Below are 27,393 nucleotides of genomic sequence, written 5' to 3' on the forward strand. Positions count from 1 at the left end.
GTTTTAATAATCTTAATACAATGTGTCTTGGTGAAGTCCTTTTTGGGTTGAGATAATTGGGTGTTCTCTTGACTTCTTGAATTCCAACCTCAGCTCATTCCTTAGATTTGGGAAATTCTTGTCAACTATTTGGCTGAAAATGCTTTCTAGCCCCTGTTCCTTTTCCTCGACATGATAATGCCCATTATTCTTATGTTTCCTCTCCTGATGGTATCTGCTAGTTCTTGAATTTCTCTTTCATTATTTTTCATTCTTCATTTTCTTTCTTCTTCCTTCTGATTTTTTTTTAGATTTCTGTCTTCAATATCACCGATCCTTTCCTCCATTTGGTCGACTCTATTTCCCAAACTTGCTATTTCATTTTTCAAATCTCGCAGTGTATTCTTCATCTCCAGAAGTTCTATTGGGTTCTTTTTGAGGGTTTCAATATCCTTGCTCTGCTCATCTAGTTGTTTTTTCATTTCCTGAAATTGTTGATTTGAGTTGTTTTGGATCTCATTGAGTTTTCTCAGAAGTACCATCCTGAATTCTCTGTCATTTAAGTCACATACTTTTATGTTTGTAAGCTTATTTTCTGGAGATTTTTTGCTTTCTCTCTGAGATGCCTTGGTTGTTCATGGTGTTTAATGGACTATTTCTCTGCCTGGGCAATAGTGGAAGTGTATTCTGCTGTTTTTCCAGAAAGAAGATTTATTATATAAAGGTCTCTCTTTAGCCTGCTGCAAAGAAGCAGCTTTTGTGGTTTCTTGTAGGTTGTGTCTAAGCCTCTTGGATCTCTGCTTTATGTAAAGTCTTATTAACCGTTTTTAAATTTTCTTATAGAAATTTTATCACATTCGCTACTCTCAGGTTCAGTCCCTGTCATTGTCAGCGACAGTCTTGGCAGCATTGGCTCAGATTCCCCTGGGGCTCTGCAGTAATTAGTGTCGGAGGGTATAGGGCAGCGGGGCCCTCTGGGTTGGAGGTTGGGGCTGCAGCTCAGCCTCGGTTTTGCAACCCAGTGGCCAGCAGAAATCAACTGTTACTCCTCTGTGGTCCCACCCCATTTCTCTGCTTTCTGCCCTGATGACTAGGCCCTGCAGCCAGCCAGCTCTGGGGAGCTCACAGCTATCCCAGAGAGGAATGTTCAGGGAACTCGCCGCAGGAACTCACTGCATCTTTCCTCCTCCCCCTCCTCCTGCAGGGAGCTCTGAGAGGCAGCTTCTTTATTATTCCTAGTCCACCGCCCGACAACAGGAATTCTGATCTGTGGTAGCTCTTATGCACAGATCCCCCGCTCAGACATGCTGGTGTGCAGTTTGGGTGTTTTTTGTTGAGTTTTAGATGTTCAGCTTATTGTTGTTTCAAGGGGAAACTCCGCCATGTTTCCAAAGATCTCAGGATTGTAATTCTCGTTAAATTTGGCAGATCTGTATAAATTCTAATGGGAACACTGTACTTTAAAAACCACTGAAAGCCCTAAGGCAGATGTTGTATCAGAGCTGTGCTTCTCATGCTTCATGTGTAAAGGAAGCCTCCGAAGAGCTAGTTTAAAAAAGGACGTTCCTGAGACCCACCTTCTGGGTTTCGATTTGTAGCACAGGGATGACCCAGGCATCTACACTGCAAGACATGCCTAAGAGATTCTGATGCAGGTAGAATACAAGCCAAACCTGGAGGATATAGTGAGTTAATAGCTGCAACAGGATTTCCTCCAGACTTAAAAATGAAGGAGATAAGATTGTTCTTGGAGTTACTATACAACAGTTGAATCAGCCGATGAATCAAAGGCAAGAAACAAACGCAACAAGAATGAGATGGGATGATTCCCAAACATAGTATGACTGTGATACTGTGATATAATAAGAAATATATGTTTGGTCTTCACCCCAGTTCCTGGAGAGCTCCTAAAAGCCTTGTTTTTCCTCAGTGATATGGGTCAGAGAGCGTCTTTTGTTATTCATAAGTCCCTGTCAACCACATCTGTGTTGATATTAATCAGATGGCTCTAGATGGTACCCTAGTTTCAGGATATGGGCTGGATAGTTTCAGGATATTGCCAGAGAAGAGCAAAACCAGAGAGGATTGCAACTTTCAGTTTCAACCTCCAGTGAGGGGAAAGGGTTGATGAATGAGTCAATCGCCAATGGCCAATAAATTAATCAATCATGTCTATGTAATGGAACCTCCATAAAAACCCAGAACAAAGGGGTTTGGAGAGTTTCCCAGGTTGGTGAACAAAACCATGTGCCAGGAGGTTGTCAGACCTCAATTCCGAAGAAACAGAAACTCCTGTACTAGGGATCCTCTTGGACCTCATCCTGCATACCTCTTCATCTGGCTGTCCACTAGTATCCTTTATGATAAATCGGTAAATATAAGTAAAGTGTTTCCTTGAGTTCCACGCGCCATCATAACGAATTAGCATTCTGAGAGTGTCCCAGGAACTCCTGACTTGTAACACAGTGGGTAACCTGGGGACCCACTACTTGTGATTGGCATCTAAAACAGGGTGGGGGGCAGTCTTATGAGACAGCCGTTAACCTGTGAGGTCTGCACTAACTCTGGGTAGTGTCAGAACTGAATTAAATTGTAGGAAAGCCCAGTTGGTATCTGTAGATAAATTGCTTGGAGTTGTAAACCCACACATTTGGTGTCAGAAATGTTCTGTGTATGTAAAAAACAGATTATAGTGATAGAAATGACTTATCTTTAACTCAGTAGAAAATATTACAGTATTTTAAGAAAAACTGTGTCAATCAGAAACCTTAGGTAGCTTAGAAAAAGCAGATCATAGATTTAAATTCCAAGGAAGAGGGAATCTTAGCCAATCCACTTCAAAAATTCTAGGTTCCTAGTAGCATTCTCTCAAAGGGATGAAGTACAAACTCTCCAGCCTGATGCCATTTAAACATGTGATGCTCTGACTCTCCTTCAGCTAAGACCGTGTTCTCCAAGCAACCTTCTGTTTATGCCTGGGTTTCCTGTGTGGTTATCTAGAGGTAAAGAAAGCCTTGTCATGCAGTTCAGGGCAAATCAGGCATACGATAATGATTTCTGATTAGAGACTAATACATTTGGGTTTTTTGAAGGTAAAAAAAGCCTTGTCATGCAGTTCAGGCAAATCAGGGCATACGATAATGATTTCTGATTAGAGACTAATACACTGGCACAGAAAGTATGCACTTGACCTTGTCATATCAAGAAATGTAGAACCTGGGAGAGTAATTATTCTCATCACAAATTAATAAACTGATATTTTATCTCTAGTATTTCAGTCTCATGAATTTTGAATAATGAGTCCATCCCTAAGATATAGATCAGCTTTTAGAGCCTGGTTTGAAGCCTATCAGATAGACCCTTGGCCAAAGTCATATACGGCACTTGGTGAAGACTGCTGGGTGTCTTACCTGGCAGAGACTATCAACATCAACCTGTGAGTGCAAGAGTATGCTTGTCTTTCCACAAGTGGCCCTTTCACTTTACTATAAAGAAGTAAAAGTAAGAGAAATGGAATGTTTCATCAATGTACTTAACAGCTCAATCATTGGTGAATGAAATATCGAGCTATTATTTTAGAAGTATGGCTAAATCAAGTTTAATAGTAAAAATGGGAAAAAAGAAGAAAGTGGTTCAAACCATCAAAACTATTTTACTGGGGGTTTTTCTGTGTGTGTGTGTGTGTGTGTGTGTGTGTGTGTGTTTTGACAGTCCTTTAATACTGTCGAACCTGGTTAAGCCACCCATCTTACCACAGCACCCTTATCACTCTTCTAAATCTAAGTACGGTTAAAACAACAACACCCCAAGAGAACATAAAAATCCCAGGCATAGCGGTGTCCAAGGAAAGCCACATTATCCCATGGCTATTCCCACATTACCTCAAACACACACATCGGAAATAAAAAGATATCATCTTTCTCCAAAAACTAGTTCCTCCTCTCAACTTCACTATTTCTGAAAACCAGCATTCTTTTAGTCTTCGAGCTGAAAATCTGACATCTTTCATTCTGCTCTCTCCCCCACCACCCATACCCAATCAACCAGTAAATCCTAGAGATTTCTTTCTTCTACTTCTGTTCTATTTTTAAAGCTACTATTCTTCTCCAGTTCTCACAATCTCAAACAGGTTACTATGAGATTCTCATAACTGCCTGCCTCCTTTGTCCCTCTAACATAGTCTAGGCACCAATGTCAGCTATATTTTCTTCAAACTCCATTTTATGAATGGCACTCTTTTTCTCATAACTTTCATTTTTCACTATCAAAAGCAAGTTCACAATTAAGCATTAGCCTTCTCCAATCTGGCCTCCATCTACCGAAATGATCTCTCTCACAATTATCCTACATAGATTCTCTTCACCAACCAAACTGCTAAAAGCACGGATCCCCAAAAAGATTCGTTTGTTCTCAGAGGTCAAAATCATTTCCATAATACTAAGGTATTATTTATGCCTTTTAAACTGTGTTGACATTTAACTGATAGGGTGCAAAAAATAATGAATATAAAATAGATGGCATCTCAGCATGAAGCAAGACAATGGCACAAAATGTACTAGCAATTATTATATTCCTCAATACTACATACTCCCAATAAAATACTACATACTCCCAATGCCAGTTGTTGAAGCAGTAAAATTTATTTGTTTGTTTTCAATTACAATTATTCACTACTAATTTACATTAGTTTCGGGTATACAGCATAATGGTCAGACATTTACATAATTTATAAAGTGATCCCCCCATTAGTCTAGTATCAGATAGTATTATACATAGTTATTACAGAATTATTGACTATATTCCCTATGCTGTATGCTACAATTTGTACTTTTTAATCCCTTCACCCATCCTTCCAACCACCCTCTCATCCAGCAATCATCAATTTGTTCTTCATACCTAAGAGTCTGTTTCCGTTTTGTTCGTTTATTTTATTCTTTAGATTCCACATATAAGATCACATGGTATTTGTCCTTCTCTGTTTAAATTATTTCACTTGGCATAATGCTTTCCAGGTCCATCTATGTTGTCTCAAATGGTAAGATTTCATTCTTTTTTTATGGCCAAGTAATATTCCATTTGTTACATATGTACCACCACTTCTTTATACAATCATCTCCTGATGGGCACCAAGGTTGATTCCATATCTTTGCTATTGTAAATAATGCTGCAATGAACATAGGGGTGAATATATCTTTTTCAATTAATGTCTTGGATTTCTTTGGATAAATACCCAGAAGTAGAAGTGCTAGGTCATAAGACAGTTTTAAGTTTCTGAGAAGCTTCCATACTGCTTTCCATGGTGGCTGCGCCAATTTGCAATTCTACCAACAGTACATACTTGTCAACGTTGTTGTCTGTTGATTTATTGATGATGGTCATTCTCACACATTGATAGGTCTGAGGTAATCTCATTATGGTTTTAATTTTTCATTTCTCGGATAACTAGTGACATATCTGTTCATATATCTATTGGCTATCTGTATGTCCTCTTTGAAGAAATGTCTATTTAGGTCCTTTGCCCATTTCTCAAATGGATTGTTAGGTTTTTTTGTTGTTGTTCAGTTGCATGAGTTCTTTATAACATTTGGATATTAACCCCTTATCGAATGTATCATTGGCAAATATCTTCTTCCATTCATTAGGTTGTTTTTTCATCTTTTTGTGGTCTCTTATGTTGTGCAAAAACTTTTTAGTTTGATGTAGTCCCATTTGTTTACTTTGTCTTTTTGCTTCCTTTGCCCAACATATTTAAAAAATATTTATAAGAGCAATGTCATAGAGTTTACTGCCTATGTTTTCTGCTAGAATTTTTATGGCTTTAGGTTTTACGTTCCAGTCTTTAAGCCATTTTGAGTTTATTCTTGTAAATGATTTAAGAAGGTGGTCTTGTTTCACTTTTTATTTTTGCATGTATATGTCCAGTTTTCCCAACACCACCATTTATTGACTAAATTGTCTTAACTCCATTGTATATTTTTGCCTCCTTTGTCATGGATTAATTGCCCATATAGGTGTAGGTTAATTTCTGGGCTCTCTATTCTGTTCCATTGATCTATGTGTCTGTTTCTATACCAGTACCATGCTGTTTTGATTACTATAGCCTTGTAGTATAGTTTGATATCAGGTAGCATGATACCTCCAACTTTGTTCTTCTTTTTCAAAACTGCCATGGCTATTCGGGGTCTTTTGTGGTTCCATATAAATTTTAGAATCATTGGTTCTAGTTCTATGAAAAATGCCATTGGCATTTTGATGAGGATTGCACTGAATCTATAAATTGCTTTGGATAGTATGGACACTTTAACCATGTTAATTCTTCTTATCCATGAGCATGGTATATGCCTTCATTTATTTGTATCTTTTTCAATTTCTTTCTTCAATGTTTTATAATTTTCTGAGTATAGGTCTATTACTTCTTTGGTTACACTTATTCCTAGGTATTTTTTGATGCAATTATATATTGCATCAAAATTATTTTCTTAATTTCTCTTTCTGACAGTTTGTTATTGGTGTATAAAATGCAACCAATTTCAGAATATTAATTTTGTACTCTGCTATTTTACTGAATTCACTTATCAGTTCTGATAGTTTTTTTGTGGAATCTTTAGCGTTCTCTCTATATATTATCATGTCATCTGTAAATTATCACAATTTAACTTTTTTCTTTCCAGTTCATATGCCTTTTATTTATTTACGATCGCTGTGGCTAGGACTTCCAATACTATGTTGAATAGAAGTGGTGAAAGTAGACATCCGTGTCTTGTTCCTGCTCTTAAGGAAAACACTTTTAGTTTTTCACCATTGAGTATGATGTTAGCTGTAGGTTTGTCACATATGACGTTTACTATGTTGAGGTATGTTTCCTCTATTCCCAGTTTGCTGAGAGTTTTTATCATAAATAGATGCTGGATTTTGTCAAATGCTTTTTCTGTATCTATTGAAATGATCATAGGATTTTTATCCTTCATTTTGTTTATGTGATGTATTATGCTAATTGATTTGTGGATATTGAGCCAAACTTGCACCCCAGGAATAAATCCCACTTGATCATGGTGTATGATCTTTTTGATGTACTGCTGAATTTGGTTTGCTAATATTTTGTTGAGGATTTCTGCATCTATGTTCGTCAAGAGATACTGGACTATAACTTTCTTTTTCTGTAATATCTTTCTCTGGCTTTGGAATCAGGTTATGTTGGCCTCGTAAAATAAGGTTGAGAGTCTTTTATTTTCATTAACTTTCTGGAATAGTTTGAGAAAAATGGGTGTTAATTCTTTTAATGTTTGGTAAAATTCACCTGCGAAGCCATCTGGTCTAGGACTTTTGTTTGTTGCAAGTTTTTTGATTACTGATTTGATTTTGTTAGTAGTAATCAATCTGTTCAGATTTTCTGCTGCTTCTTAATTCAAACTTAGAAGACTGTATGTTTCTGGGAATTTACCCATATGTTCCATATTTTCCAATTAGTTGGCATATAACTGTTTGTAGTATTTTCTTATAATCCTTTGTATTTCTGTGGTGTCAGTTGCCACTTTTCCTCTTTCATTTCTGATTTTATTTATTTGGGTCCTCTCTTTTTTTTTTCCTTCTTTGATTAGTCTGGTTAAAGGTTTATGTATTTTGTTTATCTTTTCAAAGGACCAACTCTTGGTTTCTTTCTTTCTTTCTTTCTTTTTTGTATTGTCTTCTTAGACTCTATTTCGTTTATTCTGTTCTGATCTTTATTATTTCCCTCCTTCTATTCACTTTGGGCTTTGTTTGCTGTTCTTTTTCTAGTTCCTTTCAGTGTAAAGTTAGATTGTTTATTTGAGATTTTTCTTATTTCTGAAGGTAAGTCTTTATTGCTATGAATTTCTCTCTTAGACTGCGTTCACTGTGTCACATAAATTTTGGCTTGTGTTTTCATTTTCATTTTTTTCAAGCTATCTTTCAAGAATTTTTTCTTTGATCTCATCATTAACTCATACATTGTTCAACAGTATGATATTTAGACTCCATGTGTTTATGTGTTTTTCAGTTTTTTTCTTATAGTTGATTTCTAGTTTCATACCTCTGTGGTCAGAAAAGGCACTTGATATGATTTCCATCTTCTTAAATTTATTGAGACTTGTGGTGTGGCCTAACATGTAGTCTATCTTGGAAAATGTTCCATGTGTACTTGAAAAGAATATATATTCTGCTGCTTTGTTATTAAATGCTTTAAAAATATCCATCCGGCCTAATGTGTCATTTAAGGCTGCTTTTTCCTTGTTGATTGTCTGAAAGATCTGTCCATCAACATCAATAGGCTATTAAAATCCCTTACTGTGACTGTATTACTATAGATCTCTCCGTAAATGTCCATCAGTATTTTTTTTATATATTTAGGTGCTCCTATGTTGGGCGTATAAATGTTTACAAAGATAATATCCTCTTGTTGGACTGATCCATTTATCATTATGAAATGTCCTTCTTTGTCTCTTATTATAGACTTTATTATAAAGTCTATTTTGTCTGATTAAGTATTGCTATCCTAACTTTTTCTTTGTTCCCGTTTGCACGAAATATTTTTTTTTATTCTTTTAGTCTGTGTTTGTCTCTTGCTCTGAAATGTGTCTCTTGTATTAAATGTATGTATGGGTCTTGTTTTCTTATCCACTGGGCTACCCTCTGTCTTTAGATTGGAGCATTGAAGCCATTTACATTTCAAGTAATTATTGTTAGGTACATAGGTACTGCCATTTTATTATTCATATTTGTGTTCTTCCTGCCCCCCTCCCCCTTCTTCTTCTTCTTAAAGAATTCTCTTTAACATTTCTTGTAATACTGGTTTGGTGGCGCTGAACTCCTTTAGCTTTTTTGAATCTGGGAAGCTCTTTAGTTCCCCTTTAATTTTAAATGACAGCCTTTCTGAATAGTATAGTCTTGGTGGTAGATCCTTGCTTTTCCTCACTTTGAATATTTCATGTCAATCCTTTCTGGCCTGCAATGTTTCTGTGGAGATACCAGTTGACAGTCTTAGGGGAGCTCCCTTGCAGGTAACTAACTAACTGCCTTTTTCTTGCTGCTTTAATATTCCCTGTCTTTAACCTTTAGCATTTTAATTATCACATGTATTGGTGTGGGTCTCTTTAGGTTCACCTGGTTGGGCCTCTCTGCGCTTCCTGGACTGGAAATATGTCTATTTCCTTTGCAGGTAAAAGAAGTTTTCCATCATTATTTCATCTAATAGGTTCTCAACCCCTTGCTCTCTCCTTTCTCCTTCTGGAACTTCTATGATGCAAATATTGTTATACCTGATGTTGCTCTAGAAGTCCCTTAAACTATTCTTTTTTCATAATTTTTTTTTTTTTTTTTTTTGCTGTTCTGATTGAGTTTCTTCTGCTGCTTTGCCTTCCAAATCACTGATTCGATCCTCTTCTTCATCTATTCTGCTGTTGATTCCTTTCAGTATAGTCTTCATTTCAGTTATTGTATTCTTCATTTTTGACTGGATCTTTTTTATGGTTTTTGTTTCTTTTTCATGTTTACTTTCTCTTTGTTCAAATTCTCACTATGTTCTTTGAGCATCTTTTGAACCCTGTATGTGGTAGACTGCTTGCCTCTATTTCATTTAGTTCTTTTTCTGGAGTGTTCTCTTCTTCTTTCATTTGAGACATGTTTCTGTCTCATTTTAACTGTCTTTCTGTGTTTATTTCTATGTAGTAGGTAGATCTGCTACATCTCCCAGTCTTGGTAGGGTGGCCTTATGTAGTAGGTGTCTTATGGGGCTCAGGGATACAGTCTCCCTGATCACCTGACCCAGGTGCTCTAGGAGTGTCCTTCATGTGAGTTGTGTGTGCCTTCCTGTTATAGTTGAGCTTTGAGCGCTGTTGGCATGTCAGTGGGTGGAACTGACCCTCAGGATGACCGATTGTGAGGATTGGCCACGACCACAGCATACAAGCTGCTGTGAAGGGACAGACCTCATGGAGCAGGATTTACCAGTGGGGTGTGGTAACTGCCAAAACCACCCTTTGAGTGTGGTCTGAAGCCAGCTACAGGGTTTGTTGGTTCCGGGGCCTCTTGAGAGGAGCTCCAGTGTAGGCTAAGGTCAGCCACTGACTCTGACCAGGCCAGTGCTACCCAGGAGCTACAAAGTTGGTCGCTGACTCTGCCGGACCTGAAGGTGTGCAGGAGAGGTCATGCTGCGAACTGAGGCCAGATGCCACAAGTACCAGGTCTGGGGAAGCTCAGCTAAAGGCCTGTGGTACCCTGAGTACTGCTGCCACCTGTCGACTGCCTTTTATGTCTCAGTTGGTGAAAGTGACTCTGGAGTTTAGCAAGTTGGGTGAGGTGGGGAATTTCAGGGAGTCAACAGGGTGAGGCAAGTGGTGTTCATCAGGTTAGTGCAGATTTAGATTTGGTGCCAATGTTGACCATGAAGCCATTTAAAAGGCTCAGAGCCCACCATGGCCAGCCAGCATCTGCCTGGGACCCGCAGACACCTGAAAGTTTTCCAAGTAAGACTGTAGTGTGGGCCAACCCCAGCTGACTGCCTGCTAGCTGCCAACCACCAAAAAACTTTCAGGCAGTGTGTGAGTTGGGTGTGGTGGCATAACAGGGAGCCAAGAGGGTGGAGCTAGCAGAGTTTACCAGGCCAATGTAGGCTCAGATTTGGCTGTGTGGAATGAGGGCTCAAGACAGGAAAGATGGCACCTGCTCTGTGGCTACAAGGGAGGAGTCTCAACACAGGGACACTGGCAGCTGTCCCTCCAGCCTTTGTCCTGAAACTACTCAATTCATTCTCTCCCTTTATGTCTCTGGCACCTCACAAGCCACTGTCTCTTCATCAGAACCCAGGTGAGTACCTGGGAGTGAGAGAGTCTGTGCTTCAGCTCTTTAAGAGGACATCTGGTTTTCCTGTAGTTTTTTGTCTCACCTGCACAGTTGGGATCCTGGTTCATTTTCACAGCCAGATATTGTAGGGACTCCTTTTCCCAGCTCTGGTGCTCTGAGCTGGGGAGCTCAGTATGGGGCTGGGACTTCTCACTCTTCAGGGGGTCCTCTGTAGCCGAGATATCCCTCTTGATTCTCACGTGAGTGTGGGACCAACTTGTTTTGTGCCTCCACCCCTCCTATCAGTCTCGATGTGGATTCTTCTGTACGTCCTTAGTTATAGACTTCTGTTCAGCTAATCTTCAGGTGGTTCTCCAGGTTGGTTGTTCTACATTTAGCTGTAATTTTAACATGGTCATAGGAGGAGGCAAGCACAGTGTTTTCCTACTCCACCATCTTGACCGGATCTCCCACAACAGTAAAACATGTTAATTTTATTAAATCTTAACCCTTAATTATATTCATTTTTAATGTAAGTATGCATTAGAGAAGAGTAATTCTTGTTTCAAGGAAAAGCACATGGGACACTTTTTTTACTTGAAAGAATGAATGTCAAACTATGGTTATTCAAATCTGGGTTCCGGGCAGACATTTTCTCAAAAATAAATGAGTTAAGCCTGTCACTTCAAGGAAAACAACTGACAGTATTTGTTGCCAATGATAAAATGTGAGCTTTCAAACAAAAATTAGAATTTTGGAAAATTTGTATTCGCCACTGAGAGCTTGACAGCTTCCCAACAATTAATGACTTTTGTGATGAGATGTGGTGAGATCAACGAATGTAATGTTTTCACATTGTATAATGAAACACGTCAACATTTGGAAGAGCTTCATAACTCACTGAAGCAATATTTTCCAAATTACCAATGCGTGATGTTACAAAATTATGCATGGGTAAATCATCCATTCAAAATGTAAGATAGACCACTGAATTTTAATATAACAGAGTACAAAAAATTTTACTATTATGGTTTCAGAGTTACATTAAAGCTAACCTATAAGAAACTACCAATTATCAACTTTTAGTGTAACATCATAAAAGAATATCCGCATTGCCTAAAAAGGCTATTAAAATATTCCTCTGTTTTCTTCCTACATATCTGTATGAGGCCAGCAGGATTTTCTTCATCTACATCAACCACGATATTTTATTAAGACACACTAAAGGTAGAAGCAGTTAAGAGACTCCAGTTGCCTTAGATTAAGCCATACATTAAAGAGATTTTCAAATAAATAAAACAACATGACATTTCTCACTAAATTGTTGTTGGCTTTGAAAAAATGGTTATGTTTCACAGAATGCATTTTATGTTGTTAATATTAATAGGTTACTTATTGTTTTTTAAAATAACTTTAAAATGTATCTGTTTTAATTTTTAATACAGTAAATATTGATAGATATCATTTATCATTTGTAAACAATGATCCTTAGGGTTCTCAATAATTTTTGAAGGTTCTAAAGGGGTCTCCAAGACCAAAAAGTTTGAGAACACTGCCTTACAGCATCTCTTCTTTTGCTTTCTTTCAGTTTCTATTTTCTGCGTGCCCATTAGTTCTTTACTTTTCTAAACCCCATTTATCTTTCAAATCTGCCTTCTTCTTGCACCACATGAGCCCTCCAGATTAAGAAATGCCTTATCTGAAAAAAAAAAAGGAGAAATGCCTTATCTGAAACTTTATGACTCTTGTCTGTCCTACAAACTTGGCAAAAATCACTTGTTATCACTCACTAGTTATGCTTTGAAGTAAATGTATTTATTCCACATTATTTTTTTTCACATAAGCATGTCCCAGGCACTTTTATTCTATGTGCTCAGGATATAGCAGTGAACAAAACAGACTATACCCCTTCCCTCACCACCGTACAGTCCAGTATTACTACTCAAAGTGAGGTCAAGCACCAGAAGTATGTACCAACATTACTAGAATGAGCTTGTTAAAAATGCGGAATCTCCACAAATACAAACTTAAAAAAAAATTTTTAATGCAGAATCTCAGGTCCCAGCCCAGACCTACAAAATCAGAATCTGCATTTCAACAACATCCCCAGAAGATTTTCTTATATATTAACATTTGAGAAGCAGAAGATGTATGTAGCTCCCTAATACTGCGAACTTCTTAGAGGTAAAGTATTACCTTTAATTCATTGTACAATTTATGTGTTATGTTAATCACTCACTCAAACATGAGTATCCAACATATGGATTTATATCTGGGGATTTTTTTAAACAACAACAACAACAACAACAGAGGCAAAACAGCCTATCTTCTGAAGAAGCTTTCTATTTCAAAACAAAAAAAAAGACAATGATGACTATGACAGCTAACATTTTAAAAAATGCTTTCTGTAGGCCAGGTACTATGCCAAGGACTTTACATAACAATCTTATAAGGTAGGTTCTACTATTACTCCCACTTTAGAGATAAGAAAATTGATTAAGAAAGTGATGGAGTTTGAATGAGTCAGGATGTCTAACTTTCAAACCCAGAAAGTGGTTAATGCCATATAGAGTTAAAGAGATTTAAAAGAATCTTGAGGAAGGAGACCGTGAGTTCTTTGAAGGAAAGATTATGCCTCAATCTTAGAATTATCCAGAACACTAGCTCAGTCCCTTACACATATTAAGAATTCAGGAGACATTCGCCAATAAAAAGTATATGAGTGAATTAAGGCTAACATATCATCCTTGCTAGAAGTATCCTAAAAATAAACAATCCAGATTTTACCAGTCCTATAATCCTTAACTCCATTAAAGATATAATGGACCTGAGTCCATTCTATGACTCAGGGCTTTTGTTCCACAGCACATGGAGGAAAAATAAACAGGAGACAGAGGGACAAGCCATCAATTAAAAGGTAAAAGCAACTCAGAAATCTTGAAAGAGCTGATCTTTGTTCTGGGGAAAGAAGAAGAAGGGGAGGAGGTCATGGAATGTTTCCCTTGTCCACACTGAGCAAGGGATGAAAGGAAATGCTGGTCAAATGCCCCTCACAGGACGCATCCCCGGAGCAGACATGGAAAAGCAAAGTAGAAACTGGAGAGTTGGCTCATTACTAAGAAGTGTCCCTAGAGGCTTCTCTAGGTATCTTGTCACCTCCAGCCCTTGAACTAACTACCTTTGGTATATCTTCCATCAGCCCCTTCCCAATGATTTGGAGTTGGGGTCATCTCTGTTCTCTCACTTACTGACAACTACACATGGAACAATGACCACATTTTCTTCTATAACATTCTGAGAAAAGGTTCTATGGTTCTGTTACTACTAGTCTACATGCCTAGGGAGTAAATAGGCTTTCATGAGCCAGCTATCTTGTATATCTAATCATCACATATACTATCATGTGTATGAGAGAAAGTATCTTGGTAATAAACAAAAGACTAAAATCAGCTCCCTAAAGCCATATATAGGAAGGAAATCTATCTTTATAATATCCCAGATATACCAATTCAGTGCAGTTCTATATGAAGACTTCTTCAAATAACACTGAGGGAGAAAAATAATCAACTAGCAATGCCCTTAATAATTCTAAGGAAGAATTTTGCAGGGATTAAATTCAATCATACTCAAGAGTAAATCTATCAACAGCAAAACAAAAAGGAAAAAATGAAAGTTTACATACAATAAATACCATCTCCCCACTCAGGTACCAACACTAATATTTTGGAGGTAGGGCACTCTGTTTTCTTACTTTCTGACTGTCTCACACGGAATGCTGATCATATATAATTTTCTAATAGTCAAATGATTTGATTTTTCCAGTGAAATCTGTTTGTATACAAAGCTTTTACTTCACTGTGTTGCATCCAAGGAAACACGATATACAAATTATAAGCGTAATTGGTAACTATCATCACATTTATGAAAGCAAACTGGGTATATTACTGAGCCACATCTGAGGCACAAAATTTATAAGCCACCCACATCTTAGCTTTTGAAAGCTAATATTTTCCCTCCTCTAACCCCTTCTTCTAAGATTAACAGAGAACTCTTGAAAGTCACCTAAAGATGCCTCTGGAAATTCCAAGCATATTTTGCTTAACAGTTCATGCCATGCTTCATAATTCTACCAGAAGGCATGGGACTGAGACTAGGGCAGTTGTGATTAAAGGAAGTCTGTAGACCCAAGGATGCTGCTACTATGGCATTACATTTGTATGCAGCCATAACAGGCAAGACCAGCATTAGCCTAGTTCTTTCTACCACAATCGTGTCATGTGTACAGGATGGCTGAGTCCACTGACGCTTGGAGCCAGGTTCCACAAGCCCATATTTTTATGTAAAAGCTTCCAATTTCTAAGCACTGGCATCTAATTCAAAGTTTTCTAAAACACTGTCTACTGGGCAAAATCTATCTACAGGTTGCCTACATACTTCCCAGCACTGCTCATTTGTGATCTCTGAAGCTTTCACGGCATATTGCCTCTGCCCTAAACTGAGGATCGTATCTTGTTCTTTTATAGTCTACATAACTCCTAAGAAAATCCTGTATGTCTGGAAAGCAATATCTCTTAAACAAAAGAAAAATATGGCTATTATTTATATCCCTATCTGTCTGTTCTTAAGCTCTGATCAAAAAGAATAATCCCATCTCCATATGCAAAGAACAATCTCATCTCCATATACTAAGTTCCCTGAACTATCCCACCTTCCAGAGATGAGCCATACTGTTAAATGGTAAGCTTTACTATTATCTTTATCATGTTTTTCTGCCTTTTTCACACTTAGTCCCAATCTCATTTGGATTTGTGGTTTCAGATCACCAGTATCAGGTCCATAGCTAAGTTTCCTCAACTTTACAGTGAAGAATTTGGATGAAGGCAACATAAAACTATCTTGAGGTCTCTTGCAGCATATTTTATTCACTCACCAATTCTCGAAAAACCTGTGTTAGCTTTCCTTCTTGAAAAATTTGAATATGATAGTTCTTGCAAATATCCTCTCACATCTCCCCTGTGTTGCTTACATTACGGCATTACCTATGACGACATCTGTACTGGGTTGAATAGTTTACCCCCAAATTCATGTCCACTCAGAATCTCAGAATGTGACCTTACTTGGAAATACAACTTTTGCAGACATAATCAATTAAATTAAGGTGAAGTCGTACTGGATTAGGAGGTGTCCTTATAATGAGTGGTGTTCTTGTTAGAAAGACATGGGAAAAAAAAGGCAGAGTTGCAGTGACACAGCTACAAGCCAAGGAATGCCAATGTCGCTGAGAACTGTCAGGAGCTTGGCAGAGTCAAGGAAGGAGTCTTCCTCATGACATCTTGATTTCAGACTTTTAGCCAGAACTGTGAGAGAATAAATTTCTGTTGTTTTAAGTTACCAGTGCATGGTAATTTGTTACGGCAGCCCCGAGAAACTAGTAAACCATCTAAACGTCTCTCTTTGGCTCGAAAACTTAGGCCGTCCAGGACCTGGGGGTAGGCTTTATCTTTCATACTTATTACAATGTGATGTGTGCAAAATGAGACAAAGAACATGTGGACACATTTTAGAAGGCATTCCACATATGGTCGGGGCTTCTCCATGAAGACAGGAAACTGTATGTGAGCTACTTGAGGTCATAGACTGGTTCTAACTTATTTCTACATCTTGGGCATCTAGCACAGTCCACAGAGTAGACTTTTAAAAAATGATTGGCATGTATATGTAAATATGAATGAACAAATGAGGGAGAATGAATGGATGAACTAATGCACAAGGCAATGATGAACAAATTCTTGAACTATTAACTATCATGGATAATAATGCTCAAGTTACAGAATAATGGTCAAGTTACAGAATCATTTCAATTCTCCATGATGGATATCTGAACATCTGGATGTTTCTCTAGCCTCTTGGCTTTTAAAATCATAACTCTCTCTATATATTTATTAATTAAAGCTCTTGTGTGAGTATGAGTCTGGGCAGATAATTCATGATAAAATTTGACCAGAGAATTTCTAAAAGTGGTTGGTAGTATTTCTATGTCTATGAGTCAATGAGTCACAATCTGAGAGGCTACATACTTCTACTAAGGGCATGAGGGCATCATGTGGCATTTCTAGGAGCACCTCATGCAGGACTACTAGAAAAATCCACCCCACCACTTCTTAAGAAGCCATGCTCTGTCCACACTGCCCTCTCCCACAAGCTAAACAACTTGCCAAACTAGGAACTAACTTTTTTTTTTTTTTCAAAATGCCAGTAAAGCAGAAGAAAAAATGAAGAAAAAAAAATCATGAATTAAACTTCTCTAGTGTTTAATAAAAAAGAAAAGAAAGAGATTCATTTTTTTAACAGCTGTAAGGGACAGTGATCTCTTCAGATTGCCATCCAATGAAAATCTATTCAATCTCCAACAAAGATAAGGTCCAGTGCCCAGACTTTCACATCCAGGTCAACCGAAGCTGCTGCCCCTCAGTGCCTCTACCGCATAGCACTCTGGCCTCTCAGAGCCCCTTCCTGGTTCTGTCTTGAATATATCTACTGTCTTGTGCTCAATATCAGACTTTTGCTGCCACTCATTTCATTACATTTATCTTTCTGTCCCCTGAAGTACCTAGTATATTTTATAATGGACAGCAGCCAAAAACTACCTTGAATGTTCAATTGAATATTTTTTTTCTCTAGAACTTTCTAAAACTACTTAATTGAGCACAATCATTTTCTTTCTTAAGTTCATGAAGTAAGATAAGAAATATTTTTGTACATCTTGTCCCTGAGGTACCAAAATCTAACTTAGAAATTACATGCCCTACCCCAAAACACAGTGTGCCCGAATTATATTGGAAACGTCTCACATTTGTCTCCTTGAATTCCTCCTATCACAGCATGGAACTCTCAACTGAGAAGACAAGTTCACTAAAGGATGTTTAAAAGATTTTTAAAAATTCAGCAGGGCAAACAGGCTGAAAACTGGGCCTTTCCTATATCTTGGATTTTTTTTTTTTTTTTGAAGGGATTGGGAGCTTTTGAAAAGCAATTTAAAAATCATTTATGTTTGAAATGACCAGAAACAACTGGATATAAAATGAACATTTAGAAGGAGTTTCTAAAAGTGTTAATAATATAAACTTATCCAAAGCTCTACACTCTTAAGCTAGAGAAGGCCAGAAACAAGAAGTGCTGTCATAATTGTTGACATAATTAGGTTTGTGCCCTGGCTTTTGCCTTTACCAACCATTCAACTTGCAAGGGTTCTACTTTGCTTACACTGAGACTGGAAACCAATCAGTTTGTGATATCAAAGGATTTAAACTCTTGAGCAACAGAGATCAATTTGCAATGCAAGGCAATATGTAAAGGCAAGTGAAGTCAAAATGGCCCTTTTCCTTGGCTCTGGCGTTCCTGACTCGTAAACCTATAGACTCTAACGCAAAGAATGTTTGTGAAAGACTGAATGACTAACCCTAATTCTTCATCCTTCCCAGAAGACTAGAATATAAATAAGAATCACCCTATTCAGGTGCTCTAAACAATTATTTTATACAAGCTGTGCTTACTGTCTCATTTCTATAGGTGTATTGTTGAGGCAGACCCCAGAGAATATTCATGTTTGTCATCCAGTTCCATCCATCCAACTAGCAAAGTGATAACATTTATGAAACTTCTTACTATGTGCTACACATTGTATGAGGAGGTTCATAACCACACATGCTGAAGACTTGGTCCCTGCCTGCATGGAGCTCTATGTCTAAATGGAAACTTTCGAGCAAGGTTACGAACTGCTGAGAGGAACATGATAAGAGACTTAGAAACATTTCATTGGGATACAGAGAAAGGACTTTCAACAGTTTAGAGAGTCAAGAAAGGTTTCACAGAGGAGACAACATTTCGTCTAAATCTCAACTGCTTATAGGAATGGAAAGATCTTCTAAAATATAATTTTCCATTTTCCAGATGCTCAAGATAACTACCACACACATCCAGTTGAAGTGGATGAAGTCTGATGTATTCAGCTGCTGGGGGCCACATGGGTACATCTCAAGATTATGGTACAGTGGAAAAACACTGGATGCTGTATCTGAAGATCTGGGTTCAAGTCCCAGCATGGTCACTAGAGTATTAGAAAGTACCATGAACAAAATCTGGCACATAGTAGGCCTAGAGAATTTCACTGTGCCTTCCCCAATAAATGGTTATTCAGTCCACCTATTATGAGACAATATCATCATCGAGTTTTAAAATATTGTATCCAATATCAAAATCAGACATTGATTAAGATATAACATCAAATGATTTATTCAATATGTCAGGGCCATTTGGGGATATGTAGATGACCTCCATTTTTATTCAATTAATCATTATTTATTTACTAAGTTATTATTTACTAGTCATTATTACCCGGTGCTATTATTTCAGGCACTGACAATACAAAGATGAAAACAAACCAATCTCTGCTCTTAGGGTGCAAAAAGTCCTAATGAAAATCAGAGTCCAAATATAGGTAGTTCATAATTAAGAGAAAAGTAAGCTTTTATAGCCCACTTTTGTGCTGATAATGATCACTAATATTAATAGGCACTAATATTTATTAAGGTCTGGCTATATGCCAGACACTATTCTAAGAGCTCTTTGAAGATGCTTTCACTTATCCTCACAATAGGACTATGCCAAAACCCTACTTTCACCCCCATTTTACAGATGAGAGGCTATGTGAGCTGCCATAATGTAACAGAGCTGGGATTTGAACTCAGGAAGTCGACTCTAGAGTCCATGCTCTCAATGACAAGTTAATCAAGCAGCAGACCCACCTAGATTGGTGTTCTCTGTGTATATCCTGCCTTTGCACATTATATTTAGTAATGAACCTAATTTTGAAATGGCTATTCCACAAGATCCACCCAGTTTCAAACTCTGTATCTTCAATTTTATTAAGCCCCAAATTAAACCTAAGGTACATGTTGGTACCAACAAGGTACAGAAACCTGTACCCAGGTAGCATCAAAATGTTGTGACTTTTAAAAGTTTTCATGAAGCGAACATAAAACACCAGGTGATTAACAGAGAGACGACACACAATCTGACCAATTTGTATTTATCAGAGTCATTGTGCTTACCTGGGGCCACTGTGGGAACTGAATCTCTGGCAAGATCCTAACAGAGTAAAAGTTCTCACTTTCAAGTACCATAATGATGCAACCCCTTCTTTTAGAATCAGGGTCAAGGCATTCTTTTGAACTTTTCTAATTGCCTATGAAACTCAGTAATTTCAAAAATGCTTTTCTTTTTCCTAATAGCCTCTTGTTGTCTCAAAGGACAAACTATATAGAAAGAAAAGAGGAGCAACATATTGTACACATGGGACTGTGCAAAAAAATCTCACTGAGATGCTGGAGGGGGCAACTTAAGAAAGAAAGGAAAATAGAAAGTAGTGAATTTCTGGGTTAAGTGGTGCATTTTATTTTATAAATGGCATTCTAACTTGAATGAAGCTGTTCTATTTTTCTAGGCTCCCCAAAGCACAGTCTACAGTCCAAAGATATTGTGTCATGATTTAGTCATAAAACACACACCACTGTGATGAGTATTTACTTAATACACAGTGAATAAGCAAATATATACAGTTTTTTATATATGTACTATGGCACTGCATACTACTATCTTATAAAATATTGGCTCTTATTTTTTCTTTTCTTTCAACAGTTAGTATTTGTGTTTATTGCATATATAAGCACAGATATACTATATAAAACATAATAAACACTAATTTTACTATCAGAAGTGAAACATACAATGTTTAATTTAAACTGATTGCTATCATTACAAATATTAATGGTATGCTCCACTGGAAAGATGCAATCAAAAGAAATACCAGTTCTGAATAGTCATTCATTTTACTCGCTAATTTATGTAGTGGTTGTCACTACATGAAACTGAAGTGTGATCAAGAAGTAAAGAGGTTTCTTTTCAGTAGGAGTTCAAAACTGGCTTTGAGGAAATTCCAAAAGAATTCCCAAAAAGCATTAATATTTGAGACATTGCACTCTGCTGAGGTAGGTAGAGACATCCCAAAGTGAACATTTTGAAGGGCAGCACAGGTTTGGCATCTTGTGTGTGTTTTTTAAAAAACTCAATCTCTCTTCTTTAGAGTCACAGTTAACATAGTCTTTTAAGTATATTTGACTCAAAATGTCTATGCTAAGTGACCCATTAAGGGCCATTACCATACTGTCACCCTTACTTTAAAATTTGAAGGTCTTCAAAAGCGACCTAAAGAGAGAAAAATAAACAGAAAACTAATCCAGTTCACATCATGGGCCAAGCACTGAAATGGTTCTGCAGAGAAACCCAACAAGAAGTAACACCAGGACACTGAGCAAAGGAGAGGTGAGCAGAGGGGACCGGAAAGGTTTTCTGGAGAGTCACAGTGGATGGAGCGGGTGCACGTTCTCAGCTTAAACTTCATGCTCTGCACAGGCCCTTACTGACACCAACACTCAGTAAGCGAAGGAACTACGGATAGAAATGATCTAAATATCAACGGTGAGGAAACTTAAATAAATCACAGAACTTGAATGTGGTAGAACAACATGCCTAATACTTTAAAAAGCCTGATGTAAAAAAGTGGTGTGTCTTGATATGGACTGCTTTACAAAATATATACTTAAGGGGAAAAGCAAAGGCATTTATAAAACAATTTAATGTAATTTTTTTTTGTTTTAACTTTTTACTGTGAAAAATTTTAAACACAAAATTAGGGAGAACAGAATAATGAACCTCATGTACCCATTTTTAACAATGATCGGCTTATGGGAAATTTTGGGGTCTTTTTTATTCCTGGCCCAATTATTTTGGAGAAAATTCCATATACAATATCATTTATATTAGTTTACTTATATTGTTATGTTATATTATATATAGTACACTTATATTAGTACATTAGTATATATCTCTAAAAAGTAAAGACTTTATAAAAATACCATTATCATAAAATTTGCATAAATTTTAAAATTTATTATAAATGTGGGCATATGCCTAAAATGTTTTCTGAAAGGAAACAAGGGAAAAAAAAGGTAGCAATCATCCCTGAAAAAGCGGGCTAGAGTGTGGAGCAGGGGAGACTTCACTGTTCATCAAATGACTTTCAGGAAAATTTAAAATTTAACTACAACAGAAAGCACCGTGTCTGGAAGAGTAGAGGAAAGGCTGCCACAACCTGAGGAAACTCTTTCTTTTATTATTTTGCTTAACAAAACCAAATATTTCTAGATAGTATATAAAAATAGTTCATCACACACTGGCAGAATAACTTCTAAATAGATGTTTTACTGTATAACGCCAAGGACCTATTTCTTTTACAAAAACGCTTCCTAGAACAAATAAACCAAAATGAAACTGTTAAGGAATCTAACAATATTTTCCACACAAACTGCCCAATTTTACCGCGAGGTTCACATTCTTCTCTGCCTGCAAATGGATTTTTTGGGTTTGTCTAGGGATTAATATTAATAACTGAAAACACCAAAAGAAAATGTCACCTTACTATACCTTTCCCAGGGGTACCTGTTTCATCCGGGGAGCTGGGTGAAGCACTGTCCTGGGACAGTGTGGTCCAGCTGGACTCCTCATCGCTGGGTGCCAGGTTCTGGATCCGATGTAGTGCGCAATCAGTTTTGGCCCCTGTTTTAGGATGATCCTTCTTGGTCTCTGGGCTGGATGACACTGTGGCTACTTGGCCATCTTCAGGACTACACTGGGGTTTGTTTGGTTTCTGCAGCAGCAAATCGCCATTCCCAATGACGGTGGAGGCCTGGCCCTGGCCTGGCTGGGACTTCTCTTCCACAACCGCATGCTGACTACCTAAGTTCTGCTCTAGTTCTCTGGTTGAGGTTTCCAGGTCTGCATAGTAATTTAGAAAGCTCTTGGTTCTCCTGGGTTGGGAGGGTAAAATGTCACAGCCCGAGGAATCCTGGGGGTGGGGCTCTTTACCTTCTAACTTCTCAGAAGTTATGTTGATGACTGCAGTGGGGCTGACATTTTTGTTGGGGTCCTGCTGCCCTTGTTCTGCAGCCTTCCGGAGCTGGTTCTCCCCATTTTTCACCAGCTTGATATTGGCAGAGCCATTTCCCAGTAGGGGCTGGGCAGCTGGATCCGAGAGGCCCATCGCTGCTTGGATGTTAGTTAATGCATATTTTTTCCTGCATTTGGGAGGTGTGCTGTTCTTAGTTTCTGTATGTTTTATTTCAGCATTCAACAGTTCATTGTGGGAGGAACGGAGATTAAGGGTATTTGGTGGTGTGGCTGGGCTGCTCCGATTCGTGACATCTGTGGTTCCGCTGCTGGCCATAAACACTGCCAAAGTGTCTACACCTGAGTCAGCTGGAAAAAAAGAAAACTGGTCATTAGAAGCCTGGCATTATTAAACTACTTAGCATACAGAGTGACTAAACATTTTTATACAGAAAACTGAAAGAATTAATCTTCCGGTGCATACATTTTTGTAGAACTGGCCCATTTTTTTCTTTATTTTCACTGCTTGCTCATTTATCAAATAGAAGCAAATAAAAGGCCTAATGTGAGTACACAAAGGCCACTTTATCAAAAAGGTAAGAGAACTGAGGGTCCAAATTTTACTTAAATTAAAAAGTATCTCTCTTTTGAATTCATATGTAAGCATTTCCTTTTGGTGGCTGGTCTTCATTTTTCACTACCTTGAAAATCTTCCCCTTTCTAAACATTTATGCCACATTTCTACTCCGTCATTCCCTCGGGCAACAAAAAAGTTGCTTAAAAATACTCTGGGGCTCCAGGTTTCTTAATTAATCTTAAAGACCACTATTAAAGTCCGAGGTAATTTTTCTCAACCATGTTTGGAAATTGTGTTCTGAATGCGTGCAAAAATCAAGCCTCCATTCGAGTGTTTTGCTAATGTCTATGTGAACATTTTTGACTCGAACTTAGTGTTTGTAGTAAACAGAAATTTCGGAGAAACACCTTAATTGCTCAAGAACACACACACACATATACACATACACATGCACACCCCTAATAATGTAGCATTGAGCCCATGGCTTCAGACATGTTAGAGCCAAAAGGAGTCTGAATATGTTCCATTGAACTAAAATGTAGACTCAGCTGTTTGCAGTCACCATGTGCCCTTGCAGGACTCCTAGGAAACTATCTGACAGCTGCATTTATCTCAAATATTGTTCACACCATCAGTGATTTATTCTATGTGTCTCTTGCTAGGAAGAAAGAAAGGTTTCTCAGACTAAAAGGGAATAAAATCCATCAGCAAGAATTCCTGAGGTTTCACATTTCTCAGCCTAGGAGGAATGACTTCTTATCTGATCCTTTGCCCTCCACAGAGACCTCAGTAAGTTCTACACCAGCAGTGGAGCCAAAGTGCAGCTCGTAACATTCCAAAAATTGTATTGTGACAACTCCCTCTTTCTCCCCCGGGGACCTTCGCAGGCACGGAAGGCAAGAATGTTCCATTCAGGAGTTCAGAAGCATCTCTATCATCAAATCCACAGGATGGGCTATTGAAAAGAGTGCCCCACTCATCCTAGAGCCTGTATGTTTTTAGGAAACTAGGCAACGTCTGTACAGTCTGGGCACTGGCCACATGATAACAGAATGACCACTTGGCCCACAGAAATAGCTAAGGGCAATGCAACCCAAAGTGGTTAGACTGTGAGCCCCATTTTTCAAAATTGTTATGTGTAAGGACTCTAGCTTGCCCAGCACTCTGCCTCAGCACTTGGGCTTCATTTTGCAGAACAGAGAATCAAGTATGTTTCTCCCTTTGAAACAATACTCTAATTTTTTTTTTTAATTAATATTGTTTTGGCTACTACTCTGACTTTATGGAAAACATATGTTTCCATTTATAATACAAACTGACTCCAGAGTAGCATTTGATATGAGAAGGGCCATCATGAATCCACATGTAGTTTTCCCTGAGACACATATTCATAACAGAGGCACGCATTTAGAATCTTGGGCATTTAGAGTGACATGATTATGAGAAAGCTGGCAATCTGCTTGCTTTTAAAAGGCACGGCAAACATTTTCTATGAAGCTACTTTATAATGTTAGGTACTACATTCTAGCAATGTTATTAGGAAGAAATTTTTGTTTACTTTGTTTATAGCCATAAACATTTTCAGAAAGAATATCATCAATTTTCTAGGTGATTTAATATTTAAGTAGCTTTCATATCCTGAATGTGACAGATAAAAGCTTTTAGCCATCTTCTCACTAGTCTTTTGGGTCCCATCTCCCTCCCCATTCCCTTTGTAGCCCTTGGGCTTACAAGAAATCATAGAGGGAAGGTTTAGGAGGGTTAAATTAGAACAGCAGGCCCACTCTGAACAAAACAACTCTGTATATGTTGTTTTTATAGATCAAAGCCTGAACACAATTTGAGTGTATCTTAGATATTAAATGATGGTATCATCTGGAAGCAAAATTAAGGTTCAGATCTAGAACTAAGAGAGCCATGGTTACAGTTGAAGTTACAGTAGTCACTAGGAGTTAATATATCAGCTAGGCAGTCATTTGGGCTCCAAAGGGTCATGAAGTAGAGAGAGGTTAGCAAAATCCTAGAAAGACCAAGGCTGCAGGAAGGAGGCCCCCAAAAGTGGGAGGCAGTGCCCATGAGGATAAGGGCACGGAACTCAGGGTCAGAGAGACAGGCTCACATCCTGTCCATGCTCCTTACTAGCTGAATGATCTAGGATACCAGACCTTCAGTTTCCTTGTCTGAAAAATGAGGACAATAATAGTGAGGATTGTGAGGTTTAAAATGAGAATGCCAGGAGAAATTTTAGCAAAGTACATAAATAAATGTGAGCAAACCTCACCCCTTTTATCCAAGTGACAGATTGCAGGGCTGCCTGCCAAGGCCCCCAAATTAACTACCTTATTGGTCTGAGTGATAGAAATGGTCTTATTGTAGAGACATACAAAGAGTAAACAGACCAGGGGAAGGGATAAAGAAGTTGGGTCTAGAGAGGTTTAATTATGAAAAAAGAAAAACAAAAAACATTCCTCAGGTTTAAAAGAAAAGAGGTTTGTGTTTCTTTTTTTAAAGGAAAGAAAATCTTATAATGTCTCTTTAAACCTTCTAATGTTGAGATGTTTTCTTTGTAGTCAAAAAGGCAAGAATAAATCCAAAGAATAAGTCCAAACTCCTTGACATAACAGATAAGTTACTTAAACTCCCCATTTCTTTATTGTAAAATGAGGATGACAGTATCTACACCTCACTGAGCTTTGCTGGGGACTAAGAGGGATGACTGTCAAGCATTTAACCCAAAGCCTGGCGTATTGTACTACATACACTCCAGTCATGTTGGGGATGATTACTATCCTACGGCTCCCTCCTTCCCTGCACTCTTTTGTCTCTAACCACTACACCTCAGGCCACTGTCCATGGAGCACTTTCTTCTTGCCAGACACTGTGCTGGGAATGGAGAAATCAAGACACACAAGGTCACGCCTGCTAAATACTTTCAGCCTTGTGGAAGACAAACACACAATAAACTGATAAAAATCAACCAGGGCAGGAGTGGGAAGGTACGAAGGAATAAGCAGTCTTCCCACCTTAGGTTGGAGAGGATCTTAAGGTAAGAGCATAGATTACCATCTAGGGAATCAGAGCAAATCAAGACATGACAGAAGAGGTGGTAAAGAGGGAGGGGAGGGATCAGAGAAAGTTCCCAAGGTGTGTTCCAAGAGTTTAGATTTGACCCTGAGGCAGAGAATATCAACCACTTCAACAAAATCATGAAGAATGAATCTGAGGTTGAAGTATATGGAGTGTGTGAGTGTGTGTGTGTGTGTATTCCTTTATGTTGTAGGGGGAAAGGCATCTTTCCTTCAGCACATTCTTTAAGAAGAAGATGACTGATGAAAAGGCATTAAAGAAGCAATGTAAATTAGGCAATTAAAACTTCAGTGGTATCTCGGAAAAAAAAGAGGTAGACAGAAGGTGATTCCCTAATCAAAGAGGCAGCTGGCCCCATCTTCATGCTCCTCTATCTGGTGTTAGAGCCTGATTCTGCCATCTACTGGAAGGGAACAAAATCCAGCATGGAGACCAGCTAGAAGGCTACTGCAATAGTCCAGTCAAGGAAGTAGGAAGAGCAGTAGGCAGGTACAAGAGACTTAGGTACAGGAAAAGTCTTTCTTTTGTATCGTCATAGCGCTGGCTCTAGTCATTCATCTCTTGACCAGGGCATGAAGATGAGGTCTCCATTAGCCACCTGGATTTAGAGGTAAAGACTGAAAAGAAACAGGTACACCAAGTGATTGTAAGTTCATTAGTGGCTTCTGTCATATTGCTTCAAGAGAATGGCAGAGTTGGGCAGAGAGTTCCCTTTAAGAAACTTCACTATAAATAAAGCAGGGGCAGGAAAGAAGAGCAACTGAAAGATGAACAAGGATTGTGGGAAGAAAGTTTTGTTTTCTAAAGATGAGAGTCTTAGCCATGTTTTATTGCTTATAGGTTGGAAAAGCACAGGCCAGTAGAGAGGGGGAAAGCAGAAACACAAAAGGAGAGAGGATAAGGTAGAATCCAGGTGATGAGAAGAGAGGAGGGGCCAGAGAACATGTAGA

At 38.1% G+C, this 27,393-nt stretch overlaps 1 protein-coding gene across 21 annotated transcripts in view; it reads right to left on the minus strand.

Moving 5' to 3' along the window:
- The window catches only part of APBB2 (amyloid beta precursor protein binding family B member 2), a 350,239-nt gene that overhangs the window by 158,468 nt on the left and 164,378 nt on the right, over positions 1 to 27,393 (minus strand). For 13 of the 21 annotated variants that reach the window (XM_025040257.1, XM_025040261.1, XM_025040253.1 and 10 more), the window contains one exon: positions 22,318 to 23,148. In XM_025040257.1, coding sequence (XP_024896025.1) covers positions 22,318 to 23,148 — 831 coding nt within the window. The remainder of the gene's footprint in view (positions 1 to 22,317; positions 23,149 to 27,393) is intronic. The other 8 variants (XM_025040263.1, XM_025040260.1, XM_025040259.1 and 5 more) reach the window with 1 other exon arrangement.

This window comes from Pteropus alecto, unplaced genomic scaffold, assembly GCF_000325575.1.
Source record: "Pteropus alecto unplaced genomic scaffold, ASM32557v1 scaffold57, whole genome shotgun sequence".
Lineage (NCBI taxonomy): Eukaryota > Metazoa > Chordata > Mammalia > Chiroptera > Pteropodidae > Pteropus > Pteropus alecto.